Source organism: Prunus dulcis, chromosome 3, assembly GCF_902201215.1.
Source record: "Prunus dulcis chromosome 3, ALMONDv2, whole genome shotgun sequence".
NCBI lineage: Eukaryota > Viridiplantae > Streptophyta > Magnoliopsida > Rosales > Rosaceae > Prunus > Prunus dulcis.
Genome location: NC_047652.1, coordinates 22,365,073 through 22,379,849, shown reverse-complemented (window position 1 = coordinate 22,379,849; position 14,777 = coordinate 22,365,073). Strand labels below are relative to the sequence as shown.

The following is a 14,777-nucleotide window of genomic DNA, read 5'->3' as shown; positions in this document are numbered from 1 at the left end:
CATTGTTAATATGATGTCAATGATGTCACGGAACAGATAATTTCCATTTGGGTTAACCCATCGAGCAAGAAAACGAGTCCACGTCTGCACGCAGCCTTTGCCGACTTCTGGCATTGAGACAAAATCTACCAGTCAATTTTGGACCAGAACTGTTTGATGGTATTCACACAGAATAATTAATACCGACTCACGCCAAGGCCTTTTCCAACAAAAATATATTAAAATAATCTTCACCAAAGTATACAAATTGTGGCATACATAGATACATACATCATCTCAGAAAAACAAGAAGATACAGAGGCCAAGAAAGAAGAGGCAAAGTTGCAAACATGGTTCCAGCAGACATGTTTGCTCATCTTGGATCCACGATTGGAGGCTTGATGTTTATGTGGGCAATCTTTCAACAATACTTTCCTTATGAAGTTCGGCGGCACATCGAAAAATACTCGCAGAGATTGGTGGGTTATGTATATCCTTACATCCAAATCACATTCAATGAGTTTACAGGGGAGCGTCTCATGCGCAGCGAGGCTTATTCTGCCATCGAGAACTATCTGAGCTCCAAATCTTCCACCCAAGCGAAGCGGCTCAAGGCTGATATCAAGAACAACCAGTCCCTTGTTCTGAGCATGGATGACCATGAGGAGGTCTCCGATGAGTTCAAGGGAGTCAAAGTCTGGTGGGCTTCAGGCAAAAACATTTCCAAGCAGCAGACTTTTTCATACACTCCCATCAATGATGAGAAAAGGTACTACAAGCTCAATTTCCATAAAGGGCAGAGGGAGCTCATAATTGGGCCTTACCTAACCCATGTCTTGAAAGAGGGCAAAGCCATTAGGGTCAGAAATAGGCAGAGAAAGCTTTATACCAACAATGGCTCACATTGGAGCCATGTGGTGTTTGAGCACCCAGCAACATTTAAGACACTTGCCATGGAGCCAGAGAAGAAGCAGGACATCATTGATGATTTAATGGCATTCAGCAAAGCAGAAGAGTTTTATGCAAGTATTGGGAGGGCATGGAAGAGAGGGTACCTTCTTTATGGCCCACCAGGTACTGGGAAGTCCACCATGATTGCTGCCATGGCCAATCTTTTGGGCTATGATCTTTATGATCTTGAATTGACTGCAGTCAAAGACAACACTGAGCTGAGGAGGCTGTTGATTGAAACATCAAGCAAGTCCATTATTGTAATTGAAGACATTGATTGTTCACTTGATCTGACAGGCCAAAGGAGGAAGAGAAAAGAGAAAGTGGAAGAGGATGAAGAGAATGATCCAAGGGAAAAGCTGGCAAAAGAGGAAAGGGAAACAAAACCCAGCCAGGTGACTCTTTCTGGGCTTCTGAATTTCATTGATGGGCTCTGGTCAGCCTGCCGTGGAGAGAGACTGATAGTCTTCACAACCAATTATGTGGAGAAACTTGATGCTGCTCTCATCAGGAAAGGAAGGATGGACAAGCACATAGAATTGTCATACTGCAACTTTGAATCATTCAAGGTGCTGGCTAGGAACTACCTCAAGCTTGAAGCACACCATTTGTTTCCCAAAGTTCGTGGGTTGCTGGAGCAAACCAATATGACTCCAGCTGATGTTGCAGAGCATTTGATGCCCAAGTCCCTTACTGGGGTTGCTGAAAACTGCCTACACAATCTGATCCAAGCTCTTGAACAGGAAATAGAGAATGGGAAGCTGAAAGCTGAGGAAGAAGGGAAAGAGAAGAAATCAGCAGCTGAAGAAAAAGATCAAGACACAGAAGCATCATCTGATAGAAAATGAAAGGAAGAAAATTGGATTTTGGATTTGGGAAAAATAAAGGGTTTTGTCTCGTGCAAAGAGTAGTGTATGCATCATTCTAACTCCACATGAGTTCTCATAAAACAACCAATTTCACCTATTTCCTAAGGTGGAAAACCAATTTCACCTATTTCCTAAGGTAGAAATTGGGGCTTGCATTTTCATTTTTGTATCCATGTCCCATATAGATTCCCCACCAAGTTTATGGCTACATATTTATCAGAAGTAACAATAATGCAAGGCCCCTATTCAGACAAAACTAACTGGACTTGGCATTTCAACAAACACCTGACGCTCAGTTATTAGAGAAAAAGTGCAAAACTTGCGTCATTTGGGCAGACAAACAGTTGATTTCAGAACGCAAACCCAAAGTAGCAGGACAAGCCTAGACACAAATCTCCGGAAAACAAGTGGGACTAGGCATGGAAAAAGTGGAACAGAGTAAAAATTTGGGGCTAAAAATCCCCCAACCGAAAGCATAAACTTGAAGCCAATTTGTTATACTATGAATCGATGGAATTTAAAAACTTGCATGAAACTGCACGAATTCTATAGTGAGGCCGTTATATGAGGCCTTATTTCTTAGCTGTTGAATCAAATTGGTTAGTATGATCTAACGATTAAAAGATATGACCTCACTTAAAAGTGATTCCAGCGGCCTTGGGTAAGGGGGCCCTAGGCCCAAAAAGGGCTTCCAGCGGGCAAATGCTACCAGGGCTGTTGGTGGCTTGGGCTGGTCCTCAGGCAAAACCAGCTCTTGCTTTGGCATGTGTTTGCTGACGTCAGAAATGATGTTAGCAACCAAAAAAAATAAAAAAATAAAAAACTAAACATTTACATGACAAATGGATGAAAGTGCTCTAAGAGCCATATATAAGGCCCTTACTATAAAATGACTCCATGAAACTGAGCCGCATTGATTTCCACAGTCCCAAGTGATGATCTTTTACTTTGTACTTGGTCATGGAGACAAAATTTAGGGTTTTTAATGCACGGCCCAGAATGCTTTATTGGGCCTTATGTCCAGAATGTATTAGGTGGCCTGTTGTCTTTTTCTTGGGCCTTTATAAACTAAAATGGGCCCAAATTCCTTGTTGCCTGGCTTGCGTATTACCGAAACAAAATAACAAAAAATGTTTCTTCTGAGAAATGGTTCAATTTGGTGTTTGATCCAATTTTATTATAATCTTCTTCTTAACCTTCTTCGGTATATGTATCATCCTAATTAATAATAAAATTAGGGCTGGAAACGATTCGGTCCGAACCGTGCAGCCCATACCAATGACGGACGGACCGACCGGCGGTATGCCCATAATTTATATATCTCAATTTGGAGTCTATAGAATACCTTCATATGTTAGGTTTTTCTACAATATAAGAAATTACCTTTACATTTGCCTTGAGTTAATTAATCTACTAGTTAATTCAAACGCATGCTCAAGGTTAATTAATTGAGAACATCCAGCTCACATCGCATATTAATAAGCTGGAAGCTCACAAGGAATTTACAGAGTTCATGATTTTCATAAGGGAAAAATCTGACAAGCTACGTTGAAATTAGAAAGAGACACCAATTACTCCGAACTCACCCTCCTTGATAAAGTAATTCTATCATGACAGCTATAGCTAATTGGCCCAGCTATGATGGTACAAGTTTTCAGTAATGTTTTTCTCCTATCGTTGAGGTTCTCTTAAAAATCAAAAACCTAGTGTAAAGCAACCAAGAAACACAAGAAAAGCCAGACTAGAATGCATGACTCAGACTAGCTAGCTGCCCCCCCAACAAAGACAAGACTCTTAACAGATCTTTCCATTTCTTTTGACTGGAGGCTATATGCTTGAAACAAAGTCGTGGAATTTAATTACGAGGTGAAGGTCTCCAGGAAATTGTCCTTGTAATTTTCATAATTTTTCGATTGGACGAAATGAACTTGTAAGTTACTAGAGAGTTTCTGATGTGTGGTTAGGCAATGTTCAACATTTTGAACCCTTGATTTGAAGAAAGATTAATTAATCAGAATAGTCTAATTTGTCTCGTTTTCTGCGTTAATCTTTGGGAGGCAAAGCCCTCGCAAACTAGAAGCAACTTCATGGCATTGTTTAGGTAATTTCCTGATATATATTTGTGGAAAAACCTTACATTCTCTGAGCTCATATAGAACCCTGGCCTGACTATAAATAGAGAGGCCCTGAAACCATGAAGAGAGCAACAAAGAAGAGATAAAAGAGGTTGAGGGGTTCATGTCGCAGGAGAGATGGCACGGGAGCTGTGCTCTCTAATTGGCAGCAGGAAGCATATGTTCCATCTTCCTGTGACATGAACCCCTCTATTTCTTTCTGCAACTCTACCTAATTTCATTCCTCATGGTGTAGAAAAATCTAACACTCTCCAAATTGAGAAAGAGAGAGAGAGAGAAGAAAAGTTGAGGGATTTATGTTCGCAGGAGAGATGGCACTGTCTGTGGTGCAACTAGCTACCAGCAGCTGGTGTCATCCCTCCTGTGACCAGAAAACCCTATAACTTGTAAAACTTTGATCCTTCTCTGCAAGTGATATATCTAAACAGGAGGCCAAAGCGAGAAAATGGTATATATCTATTAATTGTCTTCTCTATCTTTAATAATTGCATCTGGGTCTAATTCATCCATTCATCATCTTCTTAATAATATTTTCCTAACTTTCTTATTCTCTTTGTTAGACTTTTTTCTTGCTAAACTCGGGCACAGCCAGTGCAATTAATTTAATGAAGTTGCCCCTTCATCAAAGGGTGCTTCTCTGATCCCTTCATCAAAGGATGCTTTTCTGACCCCTTCATCGAAGGGTTCTTCTCTGATCATCAGCTGGCTGCTGATTTTTAAATCCATCAGGCTTGGATTTTGACAACCAGCAGACCAGTCTGAGCTCGTGTTATATAATTATACAACATATGTATATATATGTATATATATATATATGAGTCTTCCTGTGCAGACTTATAATCTAATAACCCAGTCTGAGCTCGTGTTATATAATTATACAACATATGTATATATATGTATATATATATATATGAGTCTTCCTGTGCAGACTTATAATCTAATAACCCAAGTGTGTATATATAATTATATGGCTGTGTACTAGTGTAGAACAACTAACAACACGTAGGGTCAAGAGAATTAATTAAGGCATCATATAATTTTGTTTACATTGATGAGCATATATACCTACCGCAACTGGTCCAAAATATATTATTATATAATAATATATAGTTTATGTAAAACCGATTTATATATTGTCTTGTCTTGATCACAGGTTACATCCAGCCCAAATCAATATCTGTGGTATGTGGCTATTATTACTCTTTTCCTCAAGTGGGTACCGCTTTTGCCTCATCATTTTCTAGTAGTGCATATTCGATGGACTCGACCAACTTGAAACTTTTATGAGGATATAGAACTAGAAGTTTTATACTAAAACGTTACAAATAAATTATCTCTAAAATCATGGCAAGTTTGGTATCTCATTTTCATTGTCATGATTTTAGAGGTAATCTTTGTAACGTTTCAAAAAAAAATCTGTCCTAGTAATTTTCTTTAGGATTTTATGCCGTCAGTCAAGGTGTGGACCAAAGGTTAATAAGATCATATTTGTACCTTTATTGGGCATATGATGTTGAATATGAAGTTTCACGTGTGAAGGGAGAGACTCAGAGACTCCTCCAAATGAACAGGTAGTCAGTGGTCGTCGTGGACTCTCCTGTGGATCTCTCTGACTTCATGTGCTGGCACCTGCGAGACTGTAATTACTACAAGGAATAATCAAACAACCCACTAATTAAGAATCAATATACAACGTTAATTATTATTATTTTATTATTAATTTTGAGCTTATAAATGTAAGTACGATCGAGGAGGTGTGGAAAGGTAAGGTCCAAAAGTATATTGAAAGGGAAATGAAGAAAGGAAGTGTAGGGAGTCTTGTCGCAGGAGGGACGGCACTGCAAGCTGCAGCCTCCTTGCTTTGCTTGGTGCTTGGTGCTTGGTGCTGGGTGTGCTTGGTGCTTGGTGTTGGTGGTGTGCTTTGTTAACCTAATGCTCTGCTTGCTAGTGCCGTCGCTATGCGACCAGATACCCTGCAACTTCTGCATGCAGCTTCTTGATTGATTAAAGCCTTGGAAAAGGTACACACAACAAACTCCATTTCTACACCCTGAATTATATCTAGCTCTATACCAACAATCAATATAAACCTAGTAAATTAATTGGTGTCATTTTCAACATGATTTCATATTCTGCAAAATATATATATAATATCATCAAATGAAGCTTGACCCTGTCCAAATATGATTGTTTTAGCAGATAATGCTACATTATTGTTAATTACAGGAGGTCTACTGAGATGATCACCTTATCATCGATCTAACCACTAAAATCAGGACTAATTAAGTTCCATCAATCATTAGAGTTACGTCACGAGAGATGTGAGATAAGAGGAGACCATAAATATATTACTGATCAATAAAAATAATAACAGTATGTTTGCAGATGGGTTCATCTCACTCACAGCTGTTTTGCGTTGACAAATTTCGTGAACAGATCATCAAATTCATATATATATATATATATATATATATATATATATATATATGTGTGTGTGTGTCCCCTTATCCATGACCATGAGACTTGGTAATGGAATGCTACTAGTAGTTCCCTAACTCCAATATTACCTACCTTATAATAATTTTGTAAAGAGCGAGAAATTTGGAGTTTATGTTTGCCCCTTATGATTAGGGGTCGCATGTATATATATTTATAGTTTAAGAATTAAGTACTGGTACTATATATTAATTAAAGATATATATGGTACTATATATTAATTAAAGATATACATGTACTGTGTGTCTATATAACACTCCCAAAATCCCTATTTCTCGTAAATGTAAGAAGGCAAAACATACAATTCTAAAATGAAGAGAGAGATCATATATATCATCAAATTCGTAGGGGCTTCTGTCGTAGGAGAGATGGCGCCAAATGCAATCATATTGGTTTGGTACTAATTATGGTAGAATTAAAGCTAAGCCAATTTGGGCACGGGGCTTCATCTCTCCTCGACTGAAGCCCCTCACTTTGATCACCGGCAACTGGGAAAAGAAAACAACCCCCAGCTTTATTAATTTCTAATTCCAAGCTTGAGAAAGATCAAGGTGAAGTATACTATATATCTTTTTTGTTCCTTTTTTTGGTTTCGAATTTTGGATTTTGTTTCTCAACTAAACCTCTTCTTGGATCATGGTATATGCAAAGGGAAAGGATAAAAGAAATTAGGTACCTCAAGATCCAAGCTGAGGCCAAATGCACCTTTGTTTATAATCTTCTCCTTTTAGCTTGATCAGGCCACCTCCGTCGTCCACTTCTGTTCTACATTCGTGCCGAAAAACGCATGGCCAGAAGACGAGGGTTTCATCTTTACTTGTTGTGAAGTTGATGACTTGAAGGCTGAAGGAAGGGTGAGCTGATTGAGGATCTTCCTGTTCACAAGATATATGTTCACCACAAAATTTAGTCGTTTGTATTGTGGCTGTATGAAATTAATTAATAACTACAAATTATTAAAGCCTGCACCTGCAGCTGATCTTATTCTATTATCTCTTTTATATTTAAGCCAACTATCCAGTTATCGTTTGGGGATTGAAGCCAACCCCATTTTCCCTTTGTTTAATTAAGATTTGAATGCATATAATTAATTTTTTAAATTTAATTTGTCGAGGCATTTAGGGCATGTTTGGTATTCAACTTGAATTTAATTTTTTAAACTCAAAAAAAGAATTTAAGTTCAAAACAAAGAAAAACTATTTGGTAACCTTATTGTTTAAAACTCAAACTCAAGAACAACTAAAAAAACACCCTCATTATTAAAAACAAAAAACATCTGTTTATTTTATTTTTTTTAACAACCCAAAAATTCTCAAATTTTTTAAAATTTAAAAACATTTTTTAAGTTGCATTCCAAACAAATTTTTGAATCTTAAAAAGAGATTTAAAAACTCCTTGTTAAAATTAAAAAAAATTAAAATTTTGAGTTCCCTATTTGAATAGATACCGATTATTTTGTCTATGCTTCCAAATTCACTGTAGCCCCCATCAGCTCCACTTCAATCCAATCCAATGTTAAATATCGTGAAGGCACTTTCCCTTTGTCTTGCATGATTCAATCAAATAATGATCGATCCATCCATCTGGCATCTAGGGTACAATGACTCATGACAGGCTTTTTGGGGTTTCTATTTCTAGGTTCTAGAGTTTCTCTCTCTAGGTGGCTGCTTTCCCCAGCACCATCCCCATTGCCATTTGCTTTTTTTTTTTTTAATGTCATTCGTACTCCAAAAGGGTTGTCCTTGATTGATCGAACATGGAGATGGAGGGGTCTGATGGAGAAGATAAATGTGGTTGTTGTTTATAATTAGGTGCTCTACTCTACAGAAGCAACATGAGGGAATTAGAAAATTGTGTGAAGGTGGGCCCCTATTGCTTCAATTCAATGTGTTTGAATTGCCCTACCAATCATTACATATGAAAGTTTGTGAGATTTTTGTCATAAATAATGTAAGGCACACAGGGAGAATTAATGTTTGCAAACAAAAATAAGTTAGCCTAGCAGTAGCAGACACATATGGAGAGGAGGAGCTAGCCTACCAAAAATACCTAAAACCACAAAAATCAAAGCTAGCCAACATAGAAAAGAAATTAAGAGGGTCATTAGGGGTAGAGGGAGAGAGAGGCAATGGTGTTATATCAATGAAAATTTATATAAAACATTTTAAAGGGTCACATTTTATCCCAAGTTAGGCCAATGAATATTACGCCTAGTAGTAAAGGATCAACTAGTGTTATAATTTGAAATAATTACTTTCTCATGCAAAATTTTGAGTTTGAATCCTAACATCTACATAGTATGTATGAGTTATTATCCTTTCCCTCAATAAAGAAAAGTCCTAAAAAAAATTTACGGTAGAAGAAACACCACTAAATCATTAATTAATTTGTATATAGGTATAATATTTTGGGATGAATAAATATGATTTTTGGGCTCGACAAAACTTGTACGATGCCTCCTTCCACATAAATGCATTTGCTGCTTTGCGTGTAATAAGGCTCTGTTTCAGAAAGATTTTGTCAGTAACTGTTGTCTCTCTTCTGTTTTCAAATCCATCCATGATGAAATTCGAATGGCATATAAATTGTTAGGTAGGTATCGGCTAGCTTGCGTTTTGTATGCTTTATTTGTTTTGATAGGCAGGCAAAGTTAAAGGGGTGCATTGAGTGATTCCAAATCATTGTTGTTCTAAGCGCAGATCCCACCACAATAATGGCTCCAATCCAAGTCATCTATGTATTCGAGCGTCGGTGCTCCCAATGTTTGGTACAAGTATAGACTCTACAATTTGTATCAACGGCCATAAGTCATTCACGTGTTGCAAATCGACCATATATCCATCCGCGTGTACAGCTAGGTAAGTTGTACTTAGCATAGCTAGCAATAGTTTTAGATCAGAATTGTGATTTATACAATGAACTTGTGATTAATATTTTGCTCGTTGCAGCTAAACCTAATGGGGGATGTCATGTCCCTTTCCAAACTTTTAACATGCACTGTGTCCCTACAACCAAATTTTAAGAAGAAAAGCAAATAAAGCTATACTATTTTGTCTTATTTTATTTACCTTTCAGTTTGAAAGCTGGAGAGCTGAGGTGGTTCGATGAATCCAATAATTTTATTTATCTCAAACTAGCATACATCTAGATATTTTCAATTTACTTTTTATTCACTTTTTCATGTAAAACTCACTTGATGTTAATATATAGGGTTATTTAATGTACACGTGCTTGAACTTGGCCCTCAATTGTAATTGGGTTTGTGAATTCTTTTTTTAGACAATTACATTCTTTAACTTCACAAATAATTTCAATTGGGTCATGTCGTAACAGAATCCGTCGAATTTGACCGTGTGAATGGCACGTGCTCTTATTGTGAGGGGTATATCAGAGTTTTCACGATGAGAGAAAAACTAAAAAATTACATTGCAAATAAAAAGCCAGAGGAGGAGGCAAGAACTTCATAGAAAATCCAACATATGGGTTTGAAGATTATTCTGATATGCTATATTGGTCAGGAAATTAATATGTATACGACGGTATATTGGATTGAAAAGTATAGATAGAGAAGAAATTGTACCGACACACAGAAAAGCATGGATCTTGAAGCAGAAGGAAGCAGAGTATGGCCTCGTTTGGAGGCTGAGATCTCAGAGAGTGCTTTGGAAAGCTTAGAGAAGGGAAATGGGAGAGAAGAAAAGAGAGTGCCTTGCATAACAGGGAGAGACCCCTTGTTCTTCGATTTGAAAGCACCAAACATAGAGAGAGAGTATGTAGCTGGGTTTGCTTGGTCATAGGGCCCACTAGGGTGGCTGAACCCAAGTGAGATTTTCCCATTGGAGATAAGATCAGCTGAGCAAAGTGTTACAGTGGCAGTAAACTTTGTGTCCACTTTGGGTATTGCTCAATCATTTCTCTCCATGCTTTGTCACTTAACGTATGAGATTTTCCTCTTTTTTGGAGGTTGGGTTATGGTGATGACTGGTTTTGTGTACCCCTTGTTGACTAAATCAGACAAGGAGCTCTAAATGTGTGGGTATTCGGGATTATCTAGCGAAGAAGACTTATGGAACTCGAAATGACGTTTTTACTCCTCATTTTGACGGATAAATTGACAGACTTGGATGACGGGACCCAATTGGATTAAAGGATGTAATTGTCTCAAAAAAAAAAGTTCACGAGCCCAATTGCAACTGGGGGCCAAGTTCAGAAATGTCTATAGTAGATAACCCTAAGATGTACCTTATAAATTCATTTATACATACAAGTATATACATCACTTGGAGGGATCAAGGGACTTGAAGAATTATGCTTAATTGTATAGGCACTTTAAAAGGGAGACAGATTTTTCCCTCTCTCTCGCCACTCTGAGAATATGTGCCGTGCCGGGGAAAGCCATGGCCTCTCTGACTCTGGGGGCCTCCATAGCCGTAGGGTCATGGGCCTCATGGCATAGGCCGAACAAAATTGAATTATATCCAGATGCAAGTGAATCGATATCATGGCAATCGAGGAAGAAAGAAACAAACCTAAAAACATAACAAGAGAAGACCAAAACAAGTATGAAATATGAATGTGGCAGCGCAGACCTACGAAACAAACAGCTACATTTGGATCCAAAAGTTGCACAGAATCAGACAAGTTTTATTTGGATTTCCTATTTCAAATATACATCTTTCCAGTAGCTCTTACACCCCCATCATCGGTTTCAAAACACATTTCACTGCAGCATACGAAATGGCTGGGCATGACAAATACAGTATCCAAAAATTTCAAAGAACAAAAGTAAATGTGGAAAAGTGCTAACCTACAAATCATCTAAGTGGCAGTCATCATAGAAGGAAGAATCTAGCCAAGTAATTGATACAACTCCACCAAATTCATCACATCCTTGCCTCTCCATAATTCAGAGGTATGTGCATTCTTTCCTTCTCTTTCAACTATAAGAAATATTATTTCTCTGATCATGCTGTATTCTACCGTCAAGTGTAAACCAACTCAACTTGGCACGGGGAAGCAGTTCCACAAGCAGTTTTGAGTTCTTGTCATTTGCACTGTTTTGATCGGAAATTCTCGTTAGACAATAGAGAGCTGAGCAAAACTTCTAGCCGTTTTGCTCCAGGGCTAGGCCTGAGGACTGTAGTGTTACCAACAACAGAGCATGGATCAGACCCATTGTCCCTTTTTCCTATGCACCAACCACCAGGAACAAGCATACCTGGACCCTTAAACAACAACTCAGAATCGATTTTGTCAAGCACTGGATCATCTTGGTGAAACTTTCTTGCAAAGGGAGCCTTGCTGTCAATCATCCTCTGCATGTCTCCAAGGTTAAGGTGGTGAGGGTGTTGCTTTGGAGGGTTGTCCCATGTTATGAAATGCAGATCACTATTCACAGTTGTGTTGCGGAACTCTTGAGCATTACAAATGACGGTGTGGAAGTATCCTTCGGGAGATGATAAAAAGTTTGCATAATACATGAGAACAGTTCGAGGTAGGTTGTCCCATCCCCATATGCAGTAATCAACAAAAGGCTTAGAAAGTGCCATCCACGCAGAACCTATGTGAGAAAGAAGACATTTGGTTAAAATAAAACTTATGGCAACAAGGCATGGTTCTGAATGTAAACCTACAAATATTTTTCAAGGGAGCAGTTGGAAAGAAGCAACAGGTGGAAAATTGACAGCAAAATTGGCAAATTTCATTACAACACCACATTTTCAAATGTTTAACAAAGGCAAAGGTCTAAAAGGAACTATAATAGAGTGGACGGTGAACTTCTTAAAAAATCTGCAGAGTTAAAAAATTAGCTCCCTAGAGGACCTTTAGAATAAAATGGTCCCAGAGAGCGGTGAGGATATAATTTTTTTTTTTCCCCCCCCTAAAATCAGGGACCACTCCTCAAGATATTCATATGTTTTTTACATGTAGAATATAAGAAAATCCCTATTGTTGTATAAAGATATTAAAGTAGTAAGTGAAACAACAAGCATCATATAGGTAAGAGACTCAAATTTTAAAGCAAGCAACATAGAATCAGATTATGCAGCCAAATGCTTTCATGCATCACTGCCAATAAATTGATCATGCTACACGATCCCACATAGTGAGGAAAAAAGCATGCTAAGCTATTCTTTTATGCCTAATAGAGAACTATGGTCCAAATGCACATACGCGTGTTATAATTTTCAACTAAGCAGAACAAGAGAGTATAAAACACACACACACACACACACACACACAAGTTGTTTCGTTCCATTCCCCAGAAACAGAATTAGGTTTCTAGAGCTGCAAAAGACAGCAGATCAACACAGAGTTGTTACAGAAAGTCTTTCCTAAAATGTAACTGTTCTGGGCTCATCAATGTGATGTTCTATCCACTTAAGGATACATGAAGTTGAAGAGACATCTTTTCATAACTCAGAAGATGTTCTAGAAATCGGTTTTCCAATAAAATAACCATAGAGGGTTGAGATATATAGCCTCATCCAGTAGATCAAAATTGTTTCAATGGCTTTTTTTAATAGCTCTGGGACATCCTTCTTTCCTTCAGAAGTTGCATCTGCTTATGCATCTCATGTTTTCTGTGACATCCCAATTCATTTAACATCACAAAAAACAGAGGCAGGGTATAAATTGACAAACTTTCATTGTCTTCTGCATAGCACTTGAACACCCAGCAAGAAACATTTTTTAAAGACAAAATAACTGTTTACTTCTATACCAATTTTCAAATCTATAGACTACTAAACAAGTTCAAAAAACTGAAAATCCAAACAGAAAAGGACAATGATTTCCATTCCTAACTATACATGTATAAATTTTACATATTTTTGTTATGTTTGGGTTTCTATGTGACATATAAGATTCTATCTTTGCTCTGATGTGCTCTAAGTTAGTACTCCTATTTCATTTCTTATCCAATCAAAATAGCAACTTCGGTTTTAATCATGTTTTATGGTCTAGGGGCATGCTAAAAATTTGTACCTGTAAAGAGTTTGAAAGCTGTTGGCACACTCCTTCGCTGTGTAACCCAAAAAACATCAGCTTTTTTTGTCATATACAACCCTGGATCTACAATTATCGGTTTTGCTCTTTGGTACCTATAAACATGCAGCATTACAAATCGATGATACAGCTTTACTTATTGAAAAAAAAGGGGAAAAAACAGAAACAGTATAAATATAGACAACAAAGAAAAAGGGAAGTTGTGCATACTCTTTCCACCCAATGTTGCTAGTATGATCGATGAAATTAAGATCGCGCGGTAAGTATGAGAACGTGTGCAGCAGATCTAATTAACCACAATAATCAAAACCCAGTAACCAATTAGTCAATTTTTTTCTTTTTTTGATAATCAACCAATTAGTCAAATTAGAAACAAAATCAACCAAAGATAGACCAAAATCCCAAAACCAAAACCCAATAGACTCACCATCCTGAGTAACAAGTGGGTAATCAGAAGCACTGAGATTGATAAACCAATCCCAATCGCCGCCTGCCTTCAACAAAATAGCGGCAGCGTGAAGCGTGTTGGCCACCATAGTCGGACCCCTGTAAGTGACGAGATTGGCCTTGGTAATCATCTTCACATTGCCGAACTTTACAAAAACAGGGTGGGTAGAAACGTAATTCTGCAGATCCAGACGCTCCTCGGGCGGTGCCTCGAGGTCCAAGTGAACCACATAGAGGTTGTGAGGGTGGTAAAGGGCTTGAAGGGTCCGCTTGAGCATTTTACCATCGCCATTGGAGCCGGAGATGAAGTAAGCGAAGCGCGGAGGAGGCGGGAGATAAGAAACGGGCAGTGGGTGGAGCTTGGATTCGATGAAAACGGAGCTGGAGATGTAAAAGGAGCGGTAGAAGGGAAGCAGAGGCATGCCGTCAGGTGAAGTGAGCGTGGTGAGGAAGAGAAGGAAGAGAGAGACGATGGAGCCTATGGCCAAAGGGAAGATCCATTTGAGCTCCATGGACTGGTGGTGCCTCAGATGCGTGTAATAGCTCTTTAGCTTCTTCATGTGTTCAGCTCCTGAAAACCCAAAATTCCAAATCTCTCTCTCTCTCTCTCTCTCTGACCCCCCAACTTCCAAAAAGCTTAATTGAGCTGTTTTTAGAGAGAGAGGAGGTTGAAGTTGAAGATGGAGCTTGTTAACATGTGTTTTGCTTGTTGGGAAGGAAAGTGATGGAAAATGATGATTTTTGGTGGGCAGGAGGGAGTTGATTAAATGAGTGATTAGTGACTAGTGAATTGTTTTGTGTTGCTGTTACTGATCTAATCTGCGGTTTGAGATTTTGAGTAACTGAGTTGGGTTAGGGGCTAAGTGGTGAGTTTAGAGGGGCTTTATTTATA

General features: G+C 38.2%; 2 protein-coding genes across 2 annotated transcripts; one reads left to right on the top strand and one right to left on the bottom strand.

The window, feature by feature from the left end:
- Positions 1–6: 6 nt before the first annotated feature.
- On the top strand, positions 7–2,021 carry LOC117623234 (AAA-ATPase ASD, mitochondrial-like). Its single transcript, XM_034354140.1, has one exon. It carries the CDS (start codon positions 330–332, stop codon positions 1,776–1,778), a length of 1,449 nt encoding a protein of 482 aa, XP_034210031.1. The 5' UTR covers positions 7–329; the 3' UTR covers positions 1,779–2,021.
- A 9,002-nt stretch (positions 2,022–11,023) lies between these two features.
- LOC117622267 (beta-glucuronosyltransferase GlcAT14B) lies at positions 11,024–14,777 on the bottom strand. Its single transcript, XM_034352875.1, has 4 exons — positions 13,866–14,777; positions 13,649–13,724; positions 13,418–13,533; positions 11,024–11,990 (listed from the first exon to the last, which is right to left on the bottom strand). The coding sequence occupies exons 1-4, from the start codon at positions 14,443–14,445 to the stop codon at positions 11,476–11,478; spliced, it is 1,287 nt and encodes a 428-aa protein (XP_034208766.1). The 5' UTR covers positions 14,446–14,777; the 3' UTR covers positions 11,024–11,475.